We start from the raw sequence: 17,579 nt of genomic DNA, 5'->3' as shown, positions 1-17,579 counted from the left end.
GTGGTTGAGTGTTATATTTATGTGACAGGAAGTGATTACGTGGTACATTTATGTCACAGGAAGTGGTTGAGTGTTACATTTATGTGACAGGAAGTGGTTACGTGGTACATTTATGTGACAGGAAGTGGTTGAGTGTTACATTTATGTGACAGGAAGTGATTACGTGGTACATTTATGTCACAGGAAGTGGTTGAGTGTTACATTTATGTGACAGGAAGTGGTTACGTGGTACATTTATGTCACAGGAAGTGGTTGAGTGTTACATTTATGTGACAGGAAGTGGTTAAGTGTTACATTTATGTGACAGGAAGTGGTTAAGTGTTACATTTATGTGACAGGAAGTGGTTAAGTGTTACATTTATGTAACAGGAAGTGGTTAAGTGTTACATTTATGTCACAGGAAGTGGTTAAGTGTTACATTTCTGTCACAGGAAGTGGTTAAGTGTTAAATTTATGTGACAGGAAGTGGTTAAGTGTTACATTTATGTGACAGGAAGTGGTTAAGTGTTACATTTATGTGACAGGAAGTGGTTAAGTGTTACATTTATGTCACAGGAAGTGGTTAAGTGTTACATTTCTGTGACAGGAAGTGGTTAAGTGTTACATTTATGTGACAGGAAGTGGTTAAGTGGTACATTTCTGTGACAGGAAGTGGTTAAGTGTTACATTTATGTAACAGGAAGTGGTTAAGTGTTACATTTATGTAACAGGAAGTGGTTAAGTGTTATATTTATGTGACAGGAAGTGGTTAAGTGTTACATTTCTGTAACAGGAAGTGGTTAAGTGCGTGGTCCAGACCTGCGGTGCTGATCATGAACTTCCACTTCACCACGTAGGCGTCGCCCTCGTGGAACTGGCCGATGCTTTGGCGCGGCAGGCGGCTGTAGTCAAACTCCAGAATGTGCCAGACGTCCACAGCCAAGGTGCGCACCTCGTAGCACCGCCGCTCGTCCGCCTCCACCAGTCCGTAGCCCCGCCCCACATCCACGCCGTCCACCAGGGTGCGTGCGGGCGCCATCATGCGAGCGGCGTGGAAGGCGCGAGGGCGGAGTGAAGTCAGCTGCTGCGGACAGGAAGACAGACATGAGCGCTAACATAGCGTGTTGCTACCTGTACACCTGCACGCCACCTGGTGGTCACTGATGCTCCTGATGGTTGGTGTGGCTTCAGTCCAGTCCAAGAACTTCTCCTTGAACAAGGACGTTTCATTGTGATGAGTCACTCTGCCAAACAGCGCCCAGTCAGGACGCCCTCGTCCTTTCCTGCACACACACAAACAATCATGACATCATCACAATCATGACATCGTCACATATGACTGCTCAATAATGACCTTTCATCATGACATCATCACATGTCACTGTTCAATAATGACATCATCACATGTCGCTGTTCAATAATGACCTTTCATCATGACATCATCACATGTGACTGTTCAATAATGACCTTTCATCATGACATCATCACATGTCACTGTTCAATAATGACATCATCACGTGTGACTGTTCATAATGACCTTTCATCATGACATCATCACATGTCACTGTTCAATAATGACATCATCACGTGTGCCTGTTCAATAATGACCTTTCATCATGACATCATCACGTGTGACTGTTCAATAATGACATCATCACATGTGACTGTTCAATAATGACCTTTCATCATGACATCATCACATGTGACTGTTCAATAATGACATCATCACGTGTGACTGTTCAATAATGACCTTTCATCATGACATCATCACATGTCACTGTTCAATAATGACATCATCACGTGTGACTGTTAAATAATGACCTTTCATCATGACATCATCACATGTGACTGTTCAATAATGACCTTTCATCATGACATCATCACGTGTGACTGTTCAATAATGACCTTTCATCATGACATCATCACGTGTGACTGTTCAATAATGACCTTTCATCATGACATCATCACGTGTGACTGTTCAATAATGACATCATCACATGTGACTGTTCAATAATGACCTTTCATCATGACATCATCACATGTGACTGTTCAATAATGACCTTTCATCATGACATCATCACGTGTGACTGTTCAATAATGACCTTTCATCATGACATCACGTGTGACTGTTCAATAATGACCTTTCATCATGACATCATCACGTGTGACTGTTCAATAATGACCTTTCATCATGACATCATCACATGTGACTGTTCAATAATGACCGTTCATCATGACATCATCACGTGTGACTGTTCAATAATGACATCATCACATGTGACTGTTCAATAATGACCTTTCATCATGACATCATCACATGTGACTGTTCAATAATTACCTTTCATAATGACATCACATGTGACTGTTCAATAATGACCTTTCATCATGACATCATCACGTGACTGTTCAATAATGACCTTTCATCATGACATCATCACATGACTGTTCAATAATGACCTTTCATCATGACATCATCACATGTGACTGTTCAATAATGACCTTTCATCATGACATCATCACATGTGACTGTTCAATAATGACCTTTCTTCATGACATCATCACGTGTGACTGTTCAATAATGACATCATCACATGTGACCGTTCAATAATGACCTTTCATTAGGACATCGTCACGTGTCACTGTTCAATAATGACCTTTCATCATGACATCATCACGTGTGACTGTTCAATAATGACATCATCACGTGACTGTTCAATAATGACTTTTCATCATGACATCATCACGTGTGACTGTTCAATAATGACCTTACATCATGACATCATCACATGTGACTGTTCAATAATGACCTTTCATCATGACATCATCACGTGTGACTGTTCAATAATGACCTTTCATTATGACATCATCACATGTGACTGTTCAATAATGACCTTTCATAATGACATCACATGTGACTGTTCAATAATGACCTTTCATCATGACATCATCACATGTGACTGTTCAATAATGACCTTTCATCATGACATCATGTGTGACTGTTCAATAATGACCTTTCATCATGACATCATCATATGTGACTGTTCAATAATGACCTTTCATCATGACATCATCACATGTGACTGTTCAATAATGACCTTTCATCATGACATCATCACGTGTGACTGTTCAATAATGACCTTTCATCTTGACATCATCACGTGTGACTGTTCATAATGACCTTTCATCATGACATCATCACATGTCACTGTTCAATAATGACATCATCACGTGTGACTGTTCATAATGACCTTTCATCATGACATCATCACATGTCACTGTTCAATAATGACATCATGTGTGACTGTTAAATAATGACCTTTCATCATGACATCATCACATGTGACTGTTCAATAATGACCTTTCATCATGACATCATCACGTGTGACTGTTCAATAATGACCTTTCATCATGACATCATCACGTGTGACTGTTCAATAATGACCTTTCATCATGACATCATCACGTGTGACTGTTCAATAATGACATCACATGTCACTGTTCAATAATGACATCATGTGTGACTGTTAAATAATGACCTTTCATCATGACATCATCATGTGTGACTGTTCAATAATGACCTTTCATCATGACATCATCACGTGTGACTGTTCAATAATGACCTTTCATCATGACATCATCACATGTGACTGTTCAATAATGACCTTTCATCGTGACATCATCACGTGTGACTGTTCAATAATGACATCATCACATGTCACTGTTCAATAATGACATCATCACGTGTGCCTGTTAAATAATGACCTTTCATCATGACATCATCACATGTGACTGTTCAATAATGACCTTTCATCATGACATCATCACGTGACTGTTCAATAATGACCTTTCATCATGACATCATCACATGTGACTGTTCAATAATTACCTTTCATAATGACATCACATGTGACTGTTCAATAATGACCTTTCATCATGACATCATCACATGTGACTGTTCAATAATGACCTTTCATCATGACATCATCACATGTGACTGTTCAATAATGACCTTTCATCATGACATCATCACGTGACTGTTCAATAATGACCTTTCATCATGACATCATCACATGACTGTTCAATAATGACCTTTCATCATGACATCATCACATGTGACTGTTCAATAATGACCTTTCATCATGACATCATCACGTGTGACTGTTCAATAATGACCTTTCATCATAACATCATCACATGTGACTGTTCAATAATGACCTTTCATCATGACATCACCACGTGTGACTGTTCAATAATGACCTTTCATCATGACATCATCATGTGTGACTGTTCAATAATGACCTTTCATCATGACATCATCACGTGTGACTGTTCAATAATGACCTTTAATCATGACATGTGACTGTTCAATAATGACCTTTCATCATGACATCATCACGTGTGACTGTTCAATAATGACCTTTCTTCATGACATCATCACATGTGACTGTTCAATAATGACATCATCACGTGTGACTGTTCAATAATGACCTTTCATCATGACATCATCACGTGTGACTGTTCAATAATGACCTTTCATCATGACATCATCATGTGTGACTGTTAAATAATGACATCATCACATGTGACTGTTCAATAATGACCTTTCATCATGACATCATCACGTGTGACTGTTCAATAATTACCTTTCATCATGACATCATCACATGTGACTGTTCAATAATGACCTTTCATCATGACATCATCACGTGTGACTGTTCAATAATGACCTTTCCTCATGACATCATGTGTGACTGTTCAATAATGACCTTTCATCATGACATCATCACATGTGACTGTTCAATAATGACCTTTCTTCATGACATCATCACGTGTGACTGTTCAATAATGACATCATCACATGTGACTGTTCAATAATGACCTTTCATCATGACATCATCACGTGTGACTGTTCAATAATGACCTTTCATCATGACATCATGTGTGACTGTTCAATAATGACCTTTCATCATGACATCATCACGTGTGACTGTTCAATAATGACCTTTCATCATGACATCATCACGTGTGACTGTTCAATAATGACCTTTCATCATGACATCATGTGTGACTGTTCAATAATGACCTTTCATCATGACATCATCACGTGTGACTGTTCAATAATGACCTTTCATCATGACATCATCACGTGTGACTGTTCAATAATGACCTTTCATCATGACATCATCACGTGACTGTTCAATAATGACCTTTCATCATGACATCATCACGTGACTGTTCAATAATGACCTTTCATCATGACATCATCACGTGACTGTTCAATAATGACCTTTCATCATGACATCATCACGTGTGACTGTTCAATAATGACCTTTCATCATGACATCATCACGTGTGACTGTTCAATAATGACCTTTCATCATGACATCATCACGTGTGACTGTTCAATAATTACCTTTCATCATGACATCATCACATGTGACTGTTCAATAATGACCTTTCATCATGACATCATCACGTGTGACTGTTCAATAATGACCTTTCCTCATGACATCATGTGTGACTGTTCAATAATGACCTTTCATCATGACATCATCACATGTGACTGTTCAATAATGACCTTTCTTCATGACATCATCACGTGTGACTGTTCAATAATGACATCATCACATGTGACTGTTCAATAATGACCTTTCATCATGACATCATCACGTGTGACTGTTCAATAATGACCTTTCATCATGACATCATGTGTGACTGTTCAATAATGACCTTTCATCATGACATCATCACGTGTGACTGTTCAATAATGACCTTTCATCATGACATCATCACGTGTGACTGTTCAATAATGACCTTTCATCATGACATCATCACGTGACTGTTCAATAATGACCTTTCATCATGACATCACGTGACTGTTCAATAATGACCTTTCATCATGACATCATCACGTGACTGTTCAATAATGACCTTTCATCATGACATCATCACGTGTGACTGTTCAATAATGACCTTTCATCATGACATCATCACGTGTGACTGTTCAATAATGACCTTTCATCATGACATCATCACATGTGACTGTTCAATAATGACCTTTCATCATGACATCATGTGTGACTGTTCAATAATGACCTTTCATCATGACATCATCACGTGTGACTGTTCAATAATGACCTTTCATCATGACATCATCACGTGTGACTGTTCAATAATGACATCATCACATGTGACTGTTCAATAATGACCTTTCATCATGACATCATCACGTGTGACTGTTCAATAATGACCTTTCATCATGACATCATCACGTGTGACTGTTCAATAATGATCTTTCATCATGACATCACATGTGACTGTTCAATAATGACCTTTCATCATGACATCATCACATGTGACTGTTCAATAATGACCTTTCATCATGACATCATCACATGTGACTGTTCAATAATGACCTTTCATCATGACATCATCACGTGTGACTGTTCAATAATGACCTTTCATCATGACATCATCACATGTGACTGTTCAATAATGACCTTTCATCATGACATCATCACGTGTGACTGTTCAATAATGACATCATCACAGGTGACTGTTCAATAATGACCTTTCATCATGACATCATCACATAATAATGTGACTGTTCAATAATGACCTTTCCTGCATGCATCATGACATCATCACGTGACTGTTCAATAATGACCTTTCATCATGACATCATCACATGTGACTGTTCAATAATTACCTTTCATAATGACATCACATGTGACTGTTCAATAATGACCTTTCATCATGACATCATCACGTGACTGTTCAATAATGACCTTTCATCATGACATCATCACATGTGACTGTTCAATAATGACCTTTCATCATGACATCATCACATGTGACTGTTCAATAATGACCTTTCATCATAACATCATGTGTGACTGTTCAATAATGACCTTTCATCATGACATCATCACATGTGACTGTTCAATAATGACCTTTCATCATGACATCATCACATGTGACTGTTCAATAATGACCTTTCATCATGACATCATCACATGTGACTGTTCAATAATGACCTTTCATCATAACATCATGTGTGACTGTTCAATAATGACCTTTCATCATGACATCATCACGTGTGACTGTTCAATTATGACATCATCACATGTGACTGTTCAATAATGACCTTTCATCATGACATCATCACATGTGACTGTTCAATAATTACCATTCCAATGTCAAAATGATGCTTGCTAATAGTACTCCACTGCTAACATGCTAACCTTAGCATGTTAGCAATAGCATTTGAATAGCTATTTTAGCATGTATACACCACAAGAGTTCTACATTTGGATATTTGACGCATGCTTGTTAGCCTGTTGGCTACTTTAAGCTATTTTTCATTCAATCAAACTGTATTTATTTGATGTTTTATTTGGAAAGTATACAACTCAAGTCATATTTTGGTACTTGACGCATGTTAGCGCTAGCATGCTACCTTTTTTACGAGCTAATTTTGCAGGTATACACCTCAAGAGTTCTACATTGTGATATTTGACACATGCTTAACGTTAGCATGTTAGCTACTTTTAAAATGTGTTTTTTTACTTGTAGTTTTTTTATTTTACTTTATGTACTATTTTGCAAGTATAGTCATATTTTGCTACTTGACACATGCAACTGATGGCATGCTAACGTTAGCATGTTAGCGCTAGCATGTATTCTTTTTTTTTAGCTATTTTTGCAGGTATACACCTCAAGAGTTCTATATTTTCATACATGCTTGTTGTTAGCATGCCAACATTAGCATTTTTCTCAATTGTTTACTTGTGGTGTTTTTATTTATTTAAAGGAAATATTTTTTTTCACTTCAGAATTGTTTTTTCAATTGAAGAAAAATGTTTTTTTAAATTGTAAATAGTTTATTTCCTACTTGGGGATGGCGTTGGCTACAGCCCAGAGGTGTCATGAGGTGTTTCCTACTTGGGTATGCGGGGGTTACATTCTCCAGGGTCCAGAGGGTTGATGTCACAGTTGGTGTAGTCGAAGGTGCCGTTCCACAGGTGCTTGGCCAGCTGAAAGGCCACCTTCTTCTGTGCCAGGGTCACCTCCTTGCCGTGCCAGATGTACATCTCACTGCCAAAGTCCAGCACCAGAACCTGGGCACAGCGGGCCAGGTCAAGGTCTTCCACTCCTTCCAGACCACACCTTTTTACATCGCACTTGTGGCTGCCCTCTGAGGGCCACATTAAATAACATGACGGACCATCATAAATAAACCGACGGGCCACATTAAATAACATGACAGACTACATTAAATAACATGACGGGCCACATTAATGTGGTGGGTCGAATTAAATGAGGTGGCGGACCACATTAATGATGTGGTCGGCCACTTTAAATGAAGTGGTGGGCCACATTAAATTGTGTGGCTGGCCAAATTAAATGATGTGGTGGGCCACCTTAAATGAAGTGGTGGGTCAAATTAAATGATGTGGCGAACCACATTAAATGAAGTGGTGGGCCGAATTAAATGATGTGGCGAAACACATAAATGATGTGGTGAGCTATCTTAAATGAAGTGGTGGGCCGAATTAAACGATGTGGCAAAACACATAAATGATGTGGTGGGCCGCATTAAATGACATAGCGGGAAACCTTAAATTATGTGGCAGGCCAAATTAAATGATGGGGCAGGTCACCCTAAACGATGTGGTGGGCTGAATTAAATGACGTGGCGGACCACATTAATGATGTGGTGGGCCAAATTAAATGACGTGGTGGGCCACTTTTAAATGTTGTGGGCCGAATTAAATGATGTTGCGAAAACCTTAAATGATGTGGTGGGCCACTTTAAATGATGTGGTGGGCCGAATTAAATTATGTGGCAGGCCAAACTTAAATGATGTGGTGGGCTGAATTAAATGATGTCGCGGACCACATTAATGAGGTGGTGGGCCACCTTAAATGATGTGGTGGGCCACCTTAAATGAAGTGGTGGGCCGAATTAAATGACGTGGTGGAACACATAAATGATGTGGTGAGCTATCTTAAATGAAGTGGTGGGCCGAATTAAATGATGTGGCAAAACACATAAATGATGTGGTGGGCCAACTTAAATTAAGTGGTGGGCCGAATTAAATGATGTGGCAAAACACATAAATGATGTGATGGGCCATTTTAAATGAAGTGGTGGGCTGATATAAATGATATGGCGGGAAACCTTAAATTATGTGGCAGGCCAAATTAAATGATGGGACAGGTCACCCTAAATGATGTGGTGGGCTGTATTAAATGTTTGGCGGACCACATTAATGATGTGGTGGGCCACATTAAATGAAGTGGTGGGCCGAATTAAATGATATGGTGTCAAACTTAAATTATGTGGCAGGCCAACTTAAATGATGTGGTGGGTTATCTTAAATGATGTGGTGGGCTGAATTAAATGATGTGGCAGGCCAAATTAAAGGATGAGGCGGGCTGAATTAAATGATGTGGCAGACCGCATTAATGATGTGGTGGGTCACCCTAAATGATGTGGTGGGCTGAATTAAATGAAGTGGTGGGCCGAATTAAATGATATGGTGTCAAACTTAAATTATGTGGCAGGCCAACTTAAATGATGTGGTGGGTTATCTTAAATGAAGTGGTGGGCCACATTAAATGATGTGGCAGGCCAAATTAAAGGATGAGGCGGGCTGAATTAAATGATGTGGCAGACCACATTAATGATGTGGTGGGTCACCTTAAATGATGTGGTGGGTCACCTTAAATTATGTGGCGAAACACATAAATGATGTGGTGGGCCAATGTTAAATTAAGTGGTGGGCCGAATTTAATGATATGGCGGGAAACCTTAAATTATGTGGCAGGCCAAATTAAATGATGGGGCAGGTCACCCTAAATGATGTGGTGGGCTGAATTAAATGATGTGGTGGGCCACATTAATTGATGTGGCAGGCCAAATTAAAGGATGAGGCGGGCTCAATTAAATGATGTGGCAGACCACATTAATGATGTGGTGGGTCACCTTAAATGATGTGGTGGGTCACCTTAAATGATGTGGTGGGCCGAATTAAACTACGTGGCAGGCCAACTTAAATGGTGTGGTGGGCTCAATTAAATGATGTCGCGGACCACATTAATGATGTGGTCGGCCACCTTAAATGAAGTGGTGGGCCGAATTAAATGATGTGGCGGGCCACATTTAAATTGCGTGGCTGGCCAAATTAAATGATGGGGCGGGTCATCTTAAATGATGTGGTGGGCCGAAATAAATGATGTGGCGGACCACATTAATGACGTGGTGGGCCGAATTAAATGACGTGGCGAACCACGTTAAATGAAGTGGTGGTCCGATTTAAATGATGTGGCGAAACACATAAATGAAGTGGTGGGCCGGATTAAATGATATGGCGGGAAACCTAAAATTATGTGGTAGGCCGAATTAAATGATGGGGCAGGTCACCCTAAATGATGTGGTGGGCTGAATTAAATGACGTGGCGGACCACATTAATGAGGTGGTGGGCCACATTAAATGATGTGGCAGGCCAAATTAAAGGATGAGGCGGGCCGAATTAAATGATGAGGCGGGCCAAATTAAAGGATGAGGCGGGCCTAATTAAATGATGAGGCGAGCCGAATTAAATGATGTGGCAGACCACATTAATGATGTGGTGGGTCACCTTAGATGATGTGGCGGGCCGAATTAAATTATGTGGCAGGCCAACTTAAATGATGTGGTGGGCCACATTAAATGAAGTGGTGGGCCAAATTAAATAATATGGTGTCAAACTTAAATTATGTGGCAGGCCAATTTAAATGATGGAGCGGGTCACCCTAAATGATGTGGTAGGCGGAATTAAATGACGTGGCGGACCACATTAATGATGTAGTGGGCCACATTAAATGAGGTTGCAGGCCAAATTAAAGGATGAGGCGGGCCGAATTAATAGATGAGGCGGGCCGAATTAAATGATGTGGCAGACCACATTAATGATGTGGTGGGTCACCTTAGATGATGTGGTGGGCCGAATTAAATTATGTGGTGGGCCATTTAAAATGAAGTGGTGGGCTGAATTAAATAATATGGTGTCAAACTTAAATTATGTGGCAGGCCATTTTAAATGATGGAGCGGGTCACCCTAAATGATGTGGTGGGCGGAATTAAATGACGTGGCGGACCACATTAATGATGTAGTGGGCCACATTAAATGAGGTTGCAGGCCAAATTAAATGATGTGGCAGGCCAAATTAAAGGATGAGGCGGGCCGAATTAATAGATGAGGCGGGCCGAATTAAATGATGTGGCAGACCACATTAATGATGTGGTGGGTCACCTTAGATAACGTGGTGGGCCGAATTAAATTATGTGGCAGGCCAACTTAAATGATGTGGTGGGCCAAATTAAATGAAGTGGTGGGCCATATCAAATGAAGTGGTGGGCCGAATTAAATAATATGGTGTCAAACTTAAATTATGTGGCAGGCCAATTTAAATGATGTAGTGGGCCACATTAAATGAAGTGGTGGGCCACGTTAAATGAAGTGGTGGGCCACATTAAATGAAGTGGCAGGCCAAATTAAAGGATGAGGCGGGCCGAATTAATAGATGAGGCAGACCACATTAATGATGTGGTGGGTCACCTTAGATGATGTGGTGGGCCAAATTAAATTATGTGGCAGGCCAACTTAAATGATGTGGTGGGCCACATTAAATGAAGTGGTGGGCCGAGTTAAATAATATGGTGTCAAACTTAAATTATGTGGCAGGCCAATTTAAATGATGTGGTGGGCCACATTAAGTGAAGTGGTGGGCCATATTAAATGAAGTGGTGGGCCGGGTTAAATAATATGGTGTCAAACTTAAATTATGTGGCAGGCCAAGTTAAATGATGTGGTGGGCTACATTAAATGACGTGGTGGGCCGAATTAAATGATATTGTGTCAAACTTAAATGATGTGGCAGGCCAACTTAAATGATGTGGTGGGCCATATTAAATGATGTGGTGGGCTGAATTAAATGATGTGGCGGACCACATTAAATGATGAGGTGGGCCGAATTAATGATGTGGCGGGCCGAATTAAATTATGTGGCAGGCCAAGTTAAATGAAGTGGTGGGCCGAATTAAATGATATGGTGTCAAACTTAAATTATGTGGCAGGCCAACTTAAATGATGGAGCGGGTCACCCTAAATGATGTGGTGGGCGGAATTAAATGACGTGGCGGACCACATTAATGATGTAGTGGGCCACATTAAATGAGGTTGCAGGCCAAATTAAATGATGTGGCAGGCCAAATTAAAGGATGAGGCGGGCCGAATTAATAGATGAGGCGGGCCGAATTAAATGATGTGGCAGACCACATTAATGATGTGGTGGGTCACCTTAGATAACGTGGTGGGCCGAATTAAATTATGTGGCAGGCCAACTTAAATGATGTGGTGGGCCAAATTAAATGAAGTGGTGGGCCATATCAAATGAAGTGGTGGGCCGAATTAAATAATATGGTGTCAAACTTAAATTATGTGGCAGGCCAATTTAAATGATGTAGTGGGCCACATTAAATGAAGTGGTGGGCCACATTAAATGAAGTGGCAGGCCAAATTAAAGGATGAGGCGGGCCGAATTAATAGATGAGGCAGACCACATTAATGATGTGGTGGGTCACCTTAGATGATGTGGTGGGCCAAATTAAATTATGTGGCAGGCCAACTTAAATGATGTGGTGGGCCACATTAAATGAAGTGGTGGGCCGAGTTAAATAATATGGTGTCAAACTTAAATTATGTGGCAGGCCAATTTAAATGATGTGGTGGGCCACATTAAGTGAAGTGGTGGGCCATATTAAATGAAGTGGTGGGCCGAATTAAATAATATGGTGTCAAACTTAAATTATGTGGCAGGCCAATTTAAATGATGTGGTGGGCCACATTAAGTGAAGTGGTGGGCCATATTAAATGAAGTGGTGGGCCGAATTAAATAATATGGTGTCAAACTTAAATTATGTGGCAGGCCAAGTTAAATGATGTGGTGGGCTACATTAAATGACGTGGTGGGCCGAATTAAATGATATTGTGTCAAACTTAAATGATGTGGCAGGCCAACTTAAATGATGTGGTGGGCCATATTAAATGATGTGGTGGGCTGAATTAAATGATGTGGCGGACCACATTAAATGATGAGGTGGGCCGAATTAATGATGTGGCGGGCCGAATTAAATTATGTGGCAGGCCAAGTTAAATGAAGTGGTGGGCCGAATTAAATGATATGGTGTCAAACTTAAATTATGTGGCAGGCCAACTTAAATGATGTGGTGGGCCATCTTAAATGATGTGGTGGGCTGAATTAAATGACGTGGCGGACCACATTAAATGATGTGGTGGGCTGAATTAAATGACGTGGCGGACCACATTAATGAGGTGGTGGGCCACATTAAATGATGTGGCAGGCCAAATTAAAGGATGAGGCGGGCCGAATTAAATGATGAGGCGGGCCAAATTAAAGGATGAGGCGGGCCTAATTAAATGATGAGGCGAGCCGAATTAAATGATGTGGCAGACCACATTAATGATGTGGTGGGTCACCTTAGATGATGTGGCGGGCCGAATTAAATTATGTGGCAGGCCAACTTAAATGAAGTGGTGGGCCACATTAAATGAAATGGTGGGCCAAATTAAATAATATGGTGTCAAACTTAAATTATGTGGCAGGCCAAATTAAAGGATGAGGCGGGCCGAATTAAATGATGAGGCGGGCCAAATTAAAGGATGAGGCGGGCCGAATTAATAGATGAGGCGGGCCGAATTAAATGATGTGGCAGACCACATTAATGATGTGGTGGGTCACCTTAGATGATGTGGTGGGCCGAATTAAATTATGTGGTGGGCCATTTAAAATGAAGTGGTGGGCTGAATTAAATAATATGGTGTCAAACTTAAATTATGTGGCAGGCCATTTTAAATGATGGAGCGGGTCACCCTAAATGATGTGGTGGGCGGAATTAAATGACGTGGCGGACCACATTAATGATGTAGTGGGCTACATTAAATGAGGTTGCAGGCCAAATTAAATGATGTGGCAGGCCAAATTAAAGGATGAGGCGGGCCGAATTAATAGATGAGGCGGGCCGAATTAAATGATGTGGCAGACCACATTAATGATGTGGTGGGTCACCTTAGATAACGTGGTGGGCCGAATTAAATTATGTGGCAGGCCAACTTAAATGATGTGGTGGGCCAAATTAAATGAAGTGGTGGGCCATTACAAATGAAGTGGTGGGCCGAATTAAATAATATGGTGTCAAACTTAAATTATGTGGCAGGCCAATTTAAATGATGTAGTGGGCCACATTAAATGAAGTGGTGGGCCACATTAAATGAAGTGGTGGGCCACATTAAATGAAGTGGCAGGCCACATTAAATGAAGTGGCAGGCCAAATTAAATGATGTGGTGGGCCATCTTAAATGATGTGGTGGGCTGAATTAAATGACGTGGCGGACCACATTAAATGATGTGGTGGGCTGAATTAATGACGTGGTGGGCCACATTTTAAATGTTGTGGGACGAATTAAATGATGTGGCGAAAACCTTAAATGAAGTGGTGGGCCACTTTAAAGCATTCAACGGGCCACAGTGTGGTGTATGTATGTGTGTGACCTCAGTAGGCCGCAGTAAAGATGTGGCAGGTGTCCTGGCCCAGAAGAGGTGGTCTGGCAGCAGCTTGTTGAGGCTGAGTCTGTAGATGCAGTTAGTCTCCACCATGGCGTCCTCATACAGCTCGTCTTCATCCGCCGCTCCCGCCGCTGCCACCACAAAGCAGGACAAGACTTGGCATGAAGACAACAACAAGTCCGAGGTGTGAAAGTCTTACCCTGGTAACTCGCTCGCCCTCCCAGAACCTTCCAGAACTCCTCCATGTCCTGGTCGCCCACGCCTTCTTCCAGCACCTGGACCTCGTCGGCACGGCAACCAAGATCTTTCTTTTTCTGGATGAAGTTGGCCAACTCAGCAGCCTGCAGGCAGAAGAAATATCATCTTTTATTTATTCTTCTCAAATTAAACTGTAATTAAAACACTTTCAATTGTCATACTTCTTGGGAAATTAAATCATGGTCAATAACGAATAAAACATGGTCAATAACGATAAAAAATGGTCAAAAACGATAAAAACATGGTCAATAACGATAAAAAATGGTCAATAACGAATAAAACATGGTCAATAGCGATAAAAACATGGTCAATTACAATAAAAACATGGTCAATAATGATTAAAACATGATCAATAATGATAAAAACATGGTCAATAATGATTAAAACATGGTCAATAATGATAAAAACACGGTCAATTACGATAAAAACATGGTCAATAACGATAACAACATGGTCAATAACGATAAAAACATGGTCAATAACCAATAAAACATGGTCAATAGCGACAAAAACAATGTCAATAGCGATAAAAACATGGTCAATTACGATTAAAATATGATCAATAACGATAAAAACATGATCAATAATGATAAAAACATGGTCATTAATGATAAAAATATGGTCAATAACGATAAAAACATGGTCAATAGCGATAAAAACATGGTCAATAACGATAAAAACATGGTCAATAACGATAATAACATGGTCAATAACGATGAAAACATGGTCAATAACGATGAAAACATGGTCAATAATGATAAAAACATAGTCAATAACAATAAAAACATGGTCAATAACGATAAAAAATGGTCAATAACAATAAAAAATGGTCAATAACAATAAAAAATGGTCAATAACGATAAAAACATGGTCAATAATGATAAAAAAATGGTCAATAACGATAAAAAATGGTCAATAACGATAAAAAATGGTCAATAATGATAAAAACATGGTCAATAACAATAAAAACATGGTCAATAACGATAAAAACATGGTCAATAACGATAACAACATGGTCAATAACGATAAAAACATGGTCAATAACCAATAAAACATGGTCAATAGCGACAAAAACAATGTCAATAGCGATAAAAACATGGTCAATTACGATTAAAATATGATCAATAACGATAAAAACATGATCAATAATGATAAAAACATGGTCATTAATGATAAAAATATGGTCAATAACGATAAAAACATGGTCAATAGCGATAAAAACATGGTCAATAGCGATAAAAACATGGTCAATAACGATAAAAACATGGTCAATAACGATAATAACATGGTCAATAACGATGAAAACATGGTCAATAACAATGAAAACATGGTCAATAATGATAAAAACATAGTCAATAACAATAAAAACATGGTCAATAACGATAAAAAATGGTCAATAACAATAAAAAATGGTCAATAACAATAAAAAATGGTCAATAACGATAAAAACATGGTCAATAATGATAAAAAAATGGTCAATAACGATAAAAAATGGTCAATAACGATAAAAAATGGTCAATAATGATAAAAACATGGTCAATAACAATAAAAACATGGTCAATAACGATAAAAAATGGTCAATAACGATAAAATATGGTCAATAACGATAAAAACATGGTCAATAATGATTAAAAAAATGGTCAATAACGATAAAAAATGGTCAATAACGATAAAGACAGTCAATAACGATAAAGACATGGTCAATAACGATAAAGACAGTCAATAACAATAAAAACATGGTCAATAGCGATAAAAAAATGATCAATAACGATAAAAACATGGTCAATAACGATAAAAACATGGTCAATAACGATAAAAACATGGTCAATTACGATAAAGACATGGTCAATAACAATAAAGACAGTCACTAATGATAAAAATATGGTCAATAGCGATAAAAACATGGTCAATTACGATAAAAACATGGTCAATAACGATAAAAACATGGTCAATAATGATAAAAACATGGTGAATGACGATTTAAAAAATGGTCAATAACGATTAAAACTTGGTCAATAACGATTAAAACTTGGTCAATAACGATAAAGACATAGTCACTAATGATAAAAACATGGTGAATAACGATAAAAACATGGTCAATAACGATATAAACATGGTCAATGACAATAAAAACATGGTCAATAACGATAGAAACATGGTCACTAATGATAAAAACATGGTCAATTACGATAAAAAAAATGGTAAAAAACGATTAAAACAATAAATAACGATAAAAACATATTAAATAACGAATAAAACATGGTAAATAAATGTAAAAACATGATCAAAACATGGTAAATAATAAAAACATGGTAAATAACGAATAAAACATGGTAAATAACTGTAAAAACATGGTCAAAACATGGTAAATAACAATAAAAACATGGTAAATTCGAATAAAAACATTCAATTGTAATAAATATTTTAATAAAACATGGTCAATTATAATATAAACACATTAAATTGCCATAAAATATTTGAATAAAAACCTGGGCAATTTAATAAAACAACATAAAGTAATACAACACTAAAAACATGGCCAATTGGAATAAAAGAATATTAGATAGAAATACATTCTTTGAATAAAAACATGGTCAACTAATGAAAACATGTTGCATTGGAATAAAAACTCATTGTAATGAAAACTTGTTAAATTGCAATAAAACATGTTAAATAAAAACATGTTCAATTGTAATAAAACACATTA

At 38.6% G+C, this 17,579-nt stretch overlaps 1 protein-coding gene across 1 annotated transcript in view; it reads right to left on the bottom strand.

The window, feature by feature from the left end:
* LOC133609171 (supervillin-like) overlaps nucleotides 1–17,579 on the bottom strand; it is a 97,564-nt gene that overhangs the window by 30,510 nt on the left and 49,475 nt on the right. The window contains exons 22-26 of the mRNA XM_072913440.1: nucleotides 14,814–14,955; nucleotides 14,600–14,745; nucleotides 7,924–8,099; nucleotides 1,130–1,262; nucleotides 799–1,060 (exon numbers count right to left, since the gene is read on the bottom strand). Of these exons, the coding sequence (XP_072769541.1) occupies nucleotides 799–1,060; nucleotides 1,130–1,262; nucleotides 7,924–8,099; nucleotides 14,600–14,745; nucleotides 14,814–14,955 (859 nt within the window). The remainder of the gene's footprint in view (nucleotides 1–798; nucleotides 1,061–1,129; nucleotides 1,263–7,923; nucleotides 8,100–14,599; nucleotides 14,746–14,813; nucleotides 14,956–17,579) is intronic.

This window comes from Nerophis lumbriciformis, linkage group LG07 (genome assembly GCF_033978685.3).
Source record: "Nerophis lumbriciformis linkage group LG07, RoL_Nlum_v2.1, whole genome shotgun sequence".
NCBI lineage: Eukaryota > Metazoa > Chordata > Actinopteri > Syngnathiformes > Syngnathidae > Nerophis > Nerophis lumbriciformis.
Note: the sequence above shows the minus strand (reverse complement) of the source record. Positions and strands in the feature narration are given on the sequence as shown.